Source organism: Strongylocentrotus purpuratus, unplaced genomic scaffold (assembly GCF_000002235.5).
Source record: "Strongylocentrotus purpuratus isolate Spur 01 unplaced genomic scaffold, Spur_5.0 spur5_scaffold_6, whole genome shotgun sequence".
Lineage (NCBI taxonomy): Eukaryota > Metazoa > Echinodermata > Echinoidea > Camarodonta > Strongylocentrotidae > Strongylocentrotus > Strongylocentrotus purpuratus.
This window is the reverse complement of record NW_022145612.1, coordinates 3,860,038-3,872,524: the sequence shown is the minus strand read 5'-3', so window position 1 is coordinate 3,872,524 and position 12,487 is coordinate 3,860,038. Positions and strand designations below refer to the sequence as shown.

Genomic DNA, 12,487 nt, shown 5'->3' with positions numbered 1-12,487 from the left:
GTGGGTGGTCCCAGGGTGATTGGTTGCGTACATTGGGGCACGCATTTCTCTTTATTAGTTCAGAAATTTTTGTTTTCAATAAAATTTTCTAAAAATATTCGAGGCTATATGTCCCCCCCCCCCCCACACCCCATGGCTACGCCACAGCCGTGGGGGTGTCCCCATCAAATATTTACCTTTCTCATTTCGTTTGCTTATTCAATGTGTACGAATAGCGCCCCTCAATCCGTATAATGAATAGCGATACTCATTTTGCATTATAAATAGCGGTCCTTACGAATAACGGTCCTTATGCCTTTATGAATAGTGACCCCCTTTCCAGTTTCCATTTTATGAATATCGGTCCTTTTTAGGTATATTGGAAGTTACGTGTTATGAATAGAGGTCCTTATGAATAGCGGTCCTTATAATGAATAGCGAGGTTATACCCCCGAAGTGGGAGGGGAGAAGCACAACCGGCCCGACCCTCCGTCCGTTTTGAAACCAATACGACACACCTTATGCATCTAACAAATTGGGCTCCATCGGATTTTTATACTATACTCTTCAAATTTCAACAGATTCAAATGGGCATGGATTCATTTGTGACTCACTATAAATATCCCGAAACCCACGCGTGCAGTATACACTCTTATTTCCACAGCGTCAAATTTCACTCTAAATGGCGTCAGCTGGGAGTCAACTCTATTCCTAGTTAAAGTGACACGGAAAAGGAGTCATCTTGACTCTGAACTGAGTCATTTTGCAGCTAATGCCACACAATCCGAGTCAAATTGATTCGGAATCTGTATTATTATGCACGTCCGTTTAAAGTAAATTGGGACGGCCTATAAGCCCACTAGACCGATAAAGTAGGCACATGCCACAACACCCCACAACAGAGGGTTCAACTCACAGACGTATATTATGAAACCATTACCAGACGAAAAGCAGCATTAATTGTCGGTCTTACGCCTTAATACGGTTCGTTTCACAACTTTTGCCAACAAATTTGAATTAATTTTTCTTCGCCCTTTTTCATGATTTAATTGTGACATCAATAGTTATTGTTGATAGATAAAGTTCATATCCCCTAACTCAGATCAATAATATAATGATTCTGATAAAATTTAAACTTAATCTATTAACAGGGGCGGCACTATAGGTTATTTTGTTAGGAGGGTGAAATGAGCGCATCACCACGCAGGAGAGTGTCTGAGGGGGATGTGCCCCCCTCAGACGTTGAAGATTTTTTTTTTTATTTGATGCATTTAATGGCTCGATTTAGTGCATTAGAGAAAACAGTCTTAAGATCAACTAACAGAAACAAAAATGCAGGGGTGTCTGAAGGGGGGATGTGCCCCCGTCAGAAGTTTAAATTTTTTTTAAATTGATGCATATGGCTTGATTTGGTGCACACTTTTTGCCAAATCAAAAAGAAAAACAGTCTTAAGTTCAACTAACAAGAACAAGAACGCAGGGGGGGGGGGGTGTCACCATATTTTTCAAAAGGGTTGTTATACTTGTCGTTTCCATTAAACAATCAGTCATAAGATTTAGGAGATACAAGGGATTAATTTATTTTTTTCAGTTGGTAAAAGGTTTTTTCTCTCTTTTTCTTTTCTCTATCTTTATTTTTCCCCTCTCCCCCGCCCTCCCTTACGTCATAATTTACATCATTGTTCTCTTTCTCCTGGCCTTCCTCCTTCTCATATTCCTTTTCTTTTCTTCTCCTTCTTTTCGTTTCTTCTCCTAGTCTTTTCATTTCCTTTTTCTTCTCCTGGGCTCTTTCTCCTTCCCTTCCTCTTCCCTTTTTTCAAAATGATAGGGAGGGCGGCCGCCCCTGCCCCCCTGTGGCGCCGCCCCTGTCTATTAAGATTGAATCATATTGTCATAAATTATTTCATAAAAAGAAGTAACAAAAGTTTATTCCAACCAGGGAGGTGAGACTTTATTTATGGGCAACAGTGTAGATGGTCCCGTTCTCTTGTAGGCCCGGGTGTAGGCCCTCTGCATCCATCGGTGCCGCCTACCACCAGAAGAATCCCCGTATAATTATTATATCGGTGGTGTGTGATTGGCGGTACAATAAGTAAAAATCTTTGCCAGCAGGTAGATGGATTTGTGGCATTCAATTCCAAGAAATTCCTCGGCAACGAGGATTACCGAGATGCATTGTTTCGCCGTTTTAGGACAAATATTTTGTTCTAAACGCACGGGCGCACACGTCATCATCGTGGACGATACTGTACTATACGCATACAGAGTACGGCGGCGCGCTTTACACACTTGAATAGCTCCCATCTCCCAGCCCTGATCCTAGTTACTAGTTAGTAGGCCTATATAGGATCGACGAATCAGAGGACATGAGTTGGTGATGTAAACGGAGTGACGTAATTTTGGAAAGTCCACACTGTAGCTCCAAACATCATTGCATGTATGCATATTCTCGGCTTGCAGCAAAAAAGAAGAAGTCGATAGGCACTTGTGTTGTAATCTTCGTTTGGAAGTCAGTAGGCTAGTGGAAAGTCATCAATGAGCGCGTAAGAAAGGGCATCGTCATGATGACAATCAACATGATCTGTTCAAGATGGACCGGGTTGCTGGCCGCGTTGCTCCTCATCGCAATGTGCATCGGAGCTGAGCCTCGGGAAAAGCGGGCTGCCGATAGCACTGAGCAGTAAGTGAAAGTCTTCAAATTCAAAACTTTTTGCACGAAGTAAGACAGCTCTTTTCCATCCCGAATATAGATGGTTATCATATGTCTGTATGTTTCATTTCAAATAAGATGACATTTTCATGTTGACCATGTTCAATGGAACGATCTTTAAGTTTATAGTAACGCTTTTGAAGTAAACTAAAATTAGCAGGGGGATGTGTTTGCCGAGATCGCATGAGGTGAAGAAATTGGGTTTCGCCTGCACCCTAGCGAGTAGCGGTACGTCTCGCTACCAACCTGACACGGGATCCGCCCCCTTGCCTATCTTTCTCCACACAACCCTGATGTATGTACTTTATCTAGAGTGTAGATGGATGATTTTTGTTACCTAGATGAATAGAATTTCTGAAGTACTTGTATTCTTACTATTCACAAAGTACAGACGGATTTGGACCTGGATTTATTTTGATATAAAACCATGTGCACGGAAAGTAAAGTTTGGTCTATAAACTTGTGAGCATGCAACACAAGTTCTCAAATTTAAATCCCTTTGACCTTTCCCTAAACCCTAGTGCCATTCCAACATAATTTGTTCCCCAGAAGAGGGACAGAAATATTTAATGAAATTCAAGATTTAACTCTTCTAGCATGTGATATGTCGATTTCAAATTAAATTTTAATTTCAAGATGCATGTTTGTAAAATTGTCTTTTATTCAAATTAATGAATTCTTTAAAAAAAAATACAGGTATAAAGAAAATGTACACAAAATTACAGTACAAATAAGACAAAGTAAAAGAAGAAAAGCTAGTATTTTCCAGTAGAATGAGAGGAAGTGGTGGATGAGGGAGGGGGGGGGGGGGGGCTTGAGTTTGAATTTTGAGGTCGAGTGGGTTAATCTTTTATTTTCCACACAAAGATGCTGTCCACTGGGGTCATTGTTTAATAGTGTTTGCTATGTTTTGTGGTTGTGCATCAATTCAACTGATTTTTTTTTTAAATGCGAATATCGATTCGCTTTTTGTGATAATAAGACAGAGGTAAGAAAATGAAATAAATAGCTGTCGCCCGACTGATGGATTTATTTGTGTAGTTGGCATAATAGTACTTTTTTCTTCTTTATGTAATACAAGTACAATAGTAGTAGGTTTACAATTCAAAACTTGATTGCTAATTTCAGATTAAAACGTGACATAAAGTTAAAAAGCAGATCTAACAAATAATGAGAAGATACAATCATTATCAGTGATATTGATTATTTTGTACTGATTATATCTAACTGATAAATTGTTAGTTGTCAAATACATGTTCATTCTGTAGGCTTTTCGATATTGAACCCAAAATGGGAGAATTTGATCTTCCTGTGGATTTATTTGTATCTCATTTTCTTTTATTTTGTTGTCCTTTTCTTAGATTTTCCTACTTTTACTAAAGGCAGTTTTTTTTGCTTCAAAAGATAACATGATGTACTGCACAGTATATGAACAATATACCACACATTCATGTAGTTCTAACACTAGATCACCTTTCTCTTTGATTTTTGAAGGGAAAGCAGCTGATAAAGTAATTTAGTGACCCAAATTTCAAGATACCATGTAACAATTTAAGATGAAAATTAAAAGTGTTGCATTATTAGGCATGTAAGTGAATGGTGAATATACAGTGTAGATAGATCTACATGTACATGTACATTTCTTAAAATCATTGTAATGTTGCAATGATTACTATAACATGGAGTTGTCTGATTTACTAATTTTGTATCACTTGATATTAAATAGGTTAATTAAAATGTAAGTTCTGTCAGCTGAGTACTACAGTTTGAAGACAGAAGTTCTCAAAGAGAAAATGAGAAATGATAGATTGAGGAACTAAGTTTATATAGTAAAACCCTTTCCTAACTGCCCTCAAACAGGTGACGTGTGCTTGACCTTCTGGAGGACATCTATTCAATTTTTTCCATAGTACAATGTATGTAAAACAGTGGATGACGAGAGTTACAAGTATCCCTTTACAATGGCCCAAGACCTTGTCCCTGAGGTCTGAACTATACACACTCCCCTACTCTTATCCAAAAACAGAATGGGGGCACAGTAATCACTGTAACACATGAATCTACTTTAGAAAACTTGTGTTCCACTCCCCATTCACTTTTCCTTCCCTACATGTAGTTTATCTGAAGTTTCTTAAATGGTCACCCTTAAACATACTTTCTAGTTTCAATCAAACTAATTTAATATCCGTAAACCTAACATTCCTCTGTTTCTGAATATATGTATACAAGTGAAAAAGCTTTCAAAATGCACTTTATTCTTAATTTTGCCTTGAGATATGCTTATTTTTTGCCATGGAATGTTGTAAGAATACTGAACCATCATAGATGAATTTCACTTGACATGTACAGTATTCTGCTTAGGTTGTTCTTAGGAAAGCAATGTACCTCAATAGTTCTTTGACTCTTTAAATACCTGGAGGAAGGGAGAGGGGCTTATTATTAATAGGGCTATATTTTACAGGAAAATATTTTTTTGTAATAGATGCACATGTAAGTTATTGATTTCATTTGGCGCATGTGCTCAGTGCCTCAGTCCCATTTCGTGTCTCAATTAGACCACAAAAAGTTTACTGTGTGTAGTATAGAGTAGAGGGTAAATGACTGTGTACATGATTAAACATTTAAGTGAACACTCACCTCTGTTTTTATACTTCAGGAAGGTTTCTGTTGAAGTCCTGCATTCATGTTTAAATCCATGATTTTGTCTCTTCCTCAGGCCAAATATACTGACCAATGATGGACATCTGATATTCCAGACAGGGTCAAATCACAATATATCTTTCAAGACAGGAGGTGGAACAGGGAGAATCAATATTGATGATTATGATCTCATGGATATATCCAGAACCGTAAGTTGAACTAAATTCATCTGTTATTATCGGGAAGGCTTCTAATTTTCAGACCAGCTACCTTGTACACAACGCTAATAAAAATGATGTGCTAAGTTGCCAACTATCTAATTAGTTCTGGATTTGTTTTACAGTGCTGTTTTATCACATTGCAGTATACAAGTAATGTACATTTGTAGTTTGTGTCATTCTTTAATGATCTTTGTTGTTGTTGTTGTTGTAAAATATACAGAGTAAAATATTTATACATGTACAGACAAAAATCGGTGGATAGCCTAATTCAGCAGTGTTTATAGAACACTACTGTTCTTCCTTGGGGTCCTTAACTAACTTGTGTCTGTTTGAGGTATGTACACTAGTATATGTTTTGGTTGTAATAATGGAAGATAAAACATGTGTAACTTATACTGCATATTCAAGGTTATACATGTAGAAGAATTATAGTCATCATACAATCACATGCTCTGCTAAACAACTTTGGTGGGAAAGTAATTGTACTGATTTATAAGCAAAGAAAGTTACAGTAATATTCAATCCTGACTGTATGCATCTGAACACTCTAATTTGTACCATTATGTGCAATGTGGCCTTTACAATTTATAAATCATTTTCAGTGATTTTCTGCTGAAGTATTGTGGCTGGAAGATTGAGCATTTATGTCAGCAGCTCCACAAATCAGTGAAAGATGAGATTGAACTTTGAAGATGACTTTCAATACAAGAAAACTGAAAAACACCTCATGACATTGACATGTATTTTCTCTTGAACATGTTTTATTACAAGTACATTCTGTGTATTTTGTCATTAATATGTTTATTGAAAGTTCCTTCGGCACCTGGATGGATGTTTCACTTCATAAATGTTTGCATTACTAATAATTTTATTGACAGATAAAGGAGGATATAAAACATGTATGTTAGTATTTTACATTGTAGATCATATAACCTTGAACGTTTCTTGCACACATGTGTAGTGTCACAGAAAGGGGTCTCATCTTTTTACTATTGTAAAACCAATATAGACATTTCAGTAGTGAGGTTGAGCATGTTAAGCACCCCTGTGAACTCTGGCAAGTGAGCAGAATATTTTCTTTGCATGGAAGTTTGAGCCAGAAAGGCATTTGCTTGTACTTCCAGAAAGATTTACAGGTGATGTCCTTCTAGATGATTTTCTGTGTTTCAAAAGTGTTCATTTTTAAATTGTTTTGGGTGCTTGGTATACAAGATTTTGTTTATTTAGAAAGGGAGAAGAAAGATTTTAAAATGTTATTAATTGAGCCAATCCTCCAAAAGCACTTCAAATACTTTTCTCTTTCGATCACTTGGGGAGGAGGGGGAGGAGGAGGGGTAGGAGGAGGAGGATTCATTTTACAGGGGAAAGTACAATAGCATTCATACTCTGTGCAATGGAGTATTTGTTTTATTGAGCAGAACAATAGGAAAAGTGTTTTTCAAGAATGAAGAAATTACAGAATTCCTTCCTGTCATGCTGTGTTTACCATTCATGTTTTGAGAGGTCCTATGGGAATTAACTTGTCATTCTGCTGTGCCAAAGCCTACCCTGTTCAGACTATTTATATGATACCCACATTAAAAGTTTTGTGTAAAGAATCATCCTATAGGCCTACATGTAGCAAAAGGAACTTGTCTTTAAATAGAAACGTTGTATATATATATATATATATATAGAAACACATTTTGAACAGGTCACATGACAAGACAACTGGCCAATCATCAGTGTGTGCTCACAATTAGCCCTGCCCCATTATGTGATTTTCATACAATATGTTGTTCAGGCTGGAGCAAGACACCGTTTCTTTATCATGTTTTCTTTTGAAACTTGGATGCTCAAACATGCGTTTCACTATACTAAGTTTTGTTATACAATGTTTCTTTATACGGCGTTTAGGCCAAGAAAAAAATAATTACCTATCGTATACAGCTATATGATTCTCGTTTATGTAGTTATCTACATGTATATAATGAATTCTAGTAGTCTGAAAGACTCTGAATGCAGGAAGAGTTTTTCTCAATGTATCAAGCTCGCTTACCTAGAATTATACCCTGTTACATTGTGGTACAAGAATGTCTGTGAAACGTTGGTTTGACCCAGAAAGAAAGTTCAAGTGAAGTCTGAAGCACTTATTGTAGCTGGTGTCGTGTGGTATTAGGATTCATTGTTTTTATGAGACTGACATGGTTATGGGCTTGTATCTGGTTTTGGAAAATTTAGAGGGACTGTTATAGTTTGCATATACATGTAAATATCTGCATCATATCTGTACATATGCTAATATTTTACTCAGATATTGAATTACAATTACAATTCTAGTATACTGCATTCATAGCAAATGTACATGTAGCTGTATAAAACTGTCAAATTTTGATTACTTTTTCTTCTGAATTGAAAGATATTCATTTTTGGAAATATTGATTTACACTTTTCTCTAAAGATTAAAATTCCTACAAGCTTATTTAATTCAAACTCTATATAAATGACAGTTTAAATGATTAATTTTTATTCAGTTATTGCAGTATAAGTTTTAAATCATTTCAAGTGAAAGAAAACTAAATACATAAATGTCAAGTCAGTAATAACTGATAAAGATTGTCAATCAAACCTGGCAATTCTGCAAATACTTGTATTTGCACTCCAGGAGGTATAGTGATAAGAGCAGTTGTATGTCAACACTGATCAATTGCAAAATATATTTGTTGTAGATTGTTATAGTTGTGCACACAATGATGAATGTCTAAATAGAGAAGAGGACGTGTTACCCTGTACCTAAAGGCTATATTCAAAGTTTTGGCAAGTTTTGAAAATTTGATGGACAGTAAATCTTCAAAGTTCTGATATATTTGGATGCCCCTGTGGATGTAATGTAAGCACTAGAAAAAAAACACTTCTGCTTGCGAGAAAATGGATAATAAAAAATTTGTAGGTGCTCCCGGTATATTTCAAATAGTGCCTAAGGCCATTGCATGGTCGCTGCGACCATGAAAATTTCAGAATATGCAGTTTTGATATATAATTTCCAAACAGGAATAACCTATAACCTAATCTATTATTATTTACAATTTCATCACTTTTTAGACTCTATTTCAACCGCTACAACGATCAATGAGTATTGTAAAATCACATATACTTCCAATATATTCATTTGAACTATATTCATGGCCCCATACCAAAACTTTGTATTACCTTTTGCCTTTCAAGTTTTTGGTCAGAATTCTAGGATAAAATGTGTATAATACGGTATGTGCATCTTATTTACCCAGAGTAGCCACATCTGTTTTGATACTGCTCTTCCTGCAGGTTCTGAAATTATTAGCACCCTAGAATTGCCAGTTACCCTATACCTATTATGTTACTTTTAAACAAGTTGAAATCTCTTATTTTCCTCTGTTTTGCTTTAGTAATATGATGGTTTTGCAGTACTTTGGTTCAAACAAACAAGCAAACAAAGAAACTTTTCAATTTGAACGCACACATGGACATCTACATGTATGTAGGACTACATTACAATTGTTCTCAAATATGATGTGGAGGAATGCATGTACTTTTAGCTGCTGTACTGTACTACCAGAGTGTGCTTCAATCGGGTTGTGAGTCTCTCTAATCCAGAAAATGTGAAACAGGTGGGCGTGTACCTGACCTTTTGTAACCATGGTCAGGTTGGGAAAAAAGATACCATGGCAATTACTCTTGAGATATATAATCAGTCAATACTTGTAACCAAGCTCTTGGTTAAGTTCACAATGTCAATGAAAGTCTTGACAATTTAATACTAAATATATATACTCTACTTTCAGTTCTTGATTTGTTGTTGTATACGGACCAGAAAAAAGAGAGGAAAGTTACAATATAAGTTTAGATAGTGAAGGATCGCTTTTCAACTTGAATTAATTGCAACTAGTTTGAATATCAAAGAGGTACAGTACATGTACATGCTCTTTATTATGAAAGTAAGTCGCCTGTGATATCCATAATCCCCAACCCCCCCCCCCCCCTAAAAAGGAAATAAAAAGTGAAGGTCAATTGACTGTTTTGGCCTAAGGACCATATGATGTAAGCCTACATAGTTATGCATTTTTCTGCCTAAAAGAATAATAATGATGATAATGATAATTAGAAATAGGTCAAGAAAATAAAGGATGAGGAGCTCTGTTAGGCCTTTAAAAAAAAAGATGTTGTTATTGCCCTTTAGGTGCCAAACCATGGGTCGGTCGGAAATTGTTTCTTTCTAAAAAACAGTAATTTTTTTTTTAAAAGCCAACCATAGATTTCAAGATTTTTGGGTCGGTCACAAAGGGCAATACAACATCTTTTTCTTTTATGCCTTATATCGGAACAACAGACTTATATGCAGAAAGAATTCAGTTTGAGAAAAAGAATAAGAAAAAGAAGAATGAAGATACTAAATTCTCCTATGTCCAAGTAATTATTGGTAATCATTATGCAAGAATATTTTATGGAACACTTTCTAATTTATATAGCAGAAACAATATTCAAATTAACCTAAATTATTATTATCATTATTTTATTATTTTATCAATTTCTTTATTTTGCATTTGTGATTTGTGTATTATGTTTGTGTTGTATTTTATTACGTTGTAAATTCTGGTGCAAAACACATTTCCACTATTTGTGGACAAGAATAAATAAATTAACAAGTATCATTTTTTTTTTTATTTACATGGACTTTTTTCCTCGTTTTTTCTGAGATAACAATTTTAATAAGATTTGTGTTGTTGTTCATGTCCTGTTTAATATAGACAATGTCAAATAAGGCTAGCGTGGAAGGATTGCAGTCTGATGTGACATCATTACAGTCCTCAAGCCAGGATCTGGTAACCAGGGTTACCAATCTAGAGAATGGTAGCGGAGGAGGTGGAGGGACAAGTCCTGACATTGAGAGACGGGTCAGTATATATAACTCTGTCATATCCTAGTTTCCACACTTTTATCTAAACAAGGAAAGTTAAGTACTGTTTTATGCAGTATTTATATGTATCATGCGTGTTTGATTGTGATTTCTTCTAGTCTTCTTCAGGGAATAAACATCTGTATTTCTTGTCTGCCTTGAGATTTAATCTGCTTAAATCCAGCTCATTAAAAAAAAAATTACATTATAATTTAGACTTACACTTTATACAAAAAAACAGACACACATGATTTTATGTTTTATTTTCATGTGCTACCCGTGATTAGTTGTATGATAAAGCATGGCACAAATATTGTTGAACTTCTTTCTGTTCTGCTTGAATTATGCTGAATTAAAAAAAGAATATATATATATATATATATATATATATATATATACCCGCAAGAATGCTATTTCTACTTTATTTAGAGCTTTCCTTTTTATTTAAAGATAAAGTTGAGTTCTGGTCATGCTATTGCATTGTGAAAGAAACATTGTGGAATCAATCAGAAAAGGTTGATCATCTAGCATATAAGTATTGGTGTGTACCGCAAGGTTCTGGATTCATCAAAATGATAAGAAATTTGGCCCAGTCTTGGTAAAGTTACAAGCAGTGTACACAGAAAGATGTATATGGGACTACACGAACATGTGACATAAAAATCCGTCCCAGATTTTTATGATGTTACACGCCATATTTAGAATATTAAAGCATTTGAACTTTTGAAGAGCCATGCGTCTCAGGGAACATTTTTTATCTGATGTCCTTCCACACTTGCATAATACAATGATAACGCTCACAAATCATTTTTCACCTCTTCCCAGAACTTCCCAGAACTTCCCAGAATGACACAAACTTTTACATGGCTATTGTGTCAGTCTTGTAGTCTACAATATATTCCTTTTATTTTTAATAAAAAGAGGAATGCTAATTGGAAGTTCTAATCAAAACTATTCCTTCAGTTACATTTTTAGGCATTTACATCTTTACTCTATTCAAATTGTAAGACAATGAATAACATTCATAAAACAATAATATTTCAATTATGTTGTTACATATCTAGTGTAAAATGGTATTCTCAATCTTGAATGTTTTGTCTTCATTCTGCCTTTCAGGTATCAGATTTGGAAGAAAATTACAATGTAAGTAAATATTCATATTGTCATTTATTAAAGAAAAGTCTTTGTAATATACATGTACATGTACTTACTTTATCATAGTATTCATAATGAATTTATGATAGTTCTACATACATACATGTATTATGAATATAAGCACATTCTGTGTACTATTTATTTTTAACACTGCAAATTATGATGTACATTGTATTATCCTGCAACCCAAACACTCAAGACTGATCGTGTCTTGAAGGAGGGAAACATTCATTTATGAACATTATCAAAATACCATGTTTAGGAATGAAATAAACTTATTTCAAACATATCTTACACCTGAAAACTTTATGAAAATGATTGGTGAAATTCTAGATATTATCAATTAAAGTTGACAAATGTGTCTGTTTTAAAAACCGGTATAGGATGTACATGTATAGGCCTGTAGGCAAGTAATATTGATGTTTTGAAAATAACCTGCCTCCTCGTTGAACAAAAGGTCCAATTATTTTGTTGAAGATCATGATTTAATACTTATAAATTGGCTCCGCTTGTGTTTTTTATAGTGTTTGTCATTTTTAGTAAAGCAGATATATTACTATATTGTGGACCATATTGTGCATGTCTTTTGAAGTGCAAGAAAAAAGTGCTCTACCAAAACTATGTGGATTCAATTGGATGGATTTGATTGCAAGTGCACATATCATCTAGCACTCACCTTCTACTGTTACTCCTAATACATTGCTGGTACTGTATTGTTAACTTGATGTCATATTTTATGGTTCACAGCTTCTGACTATCAATGAATGCTCAAGCAATCCTTGCAGAAATGGTGGCACCTGTATTGATATGTATAACAAGTTCATGTGCCTGTGTACATCTGCATGGCAGGTAAGTTAAATATGATCTAAA

General features: G+C 35.0%; 1 protein-coding gene across 1 annotated transcript in view; it reads left to right on the top strand.

The window, feature by feature from the left end:
• Window positions 1-2,326: 2,326 nt before the first annotated feature.
• LOC591417 (cubilin) overlaps window positions 2,327-12,487 on the top strand; it is a 75,764-nt gene continuing 65,603 nt past the window's right edge. Inside the window, exons 1-5 of the mRNA XM_030972123.1 lie at window positions 2,327-2,659; window positions 5,406-5,538; window positions 10,314-10,460; window positions 11,579-11,605; window positions 12,365-12,466. Of these exons, the coding sequence (XP_030827983.1) occupies window positions 2,541-2,659; window positions 5,406-5,538; window positions 10,314-10,460; window positions 11,579-11,605; window positions 12,365-12,466 (528 nt within the window). The 5' untranslated portion in view covers window positions 2,327-2,540. The remainder of the gene's footprint in view (window positions 2,660-5,405; window positions 5,539-10,313; window positions 10,461-11,578; window positions 11,606-12,364; window positions 12,467-12,487) is intronic.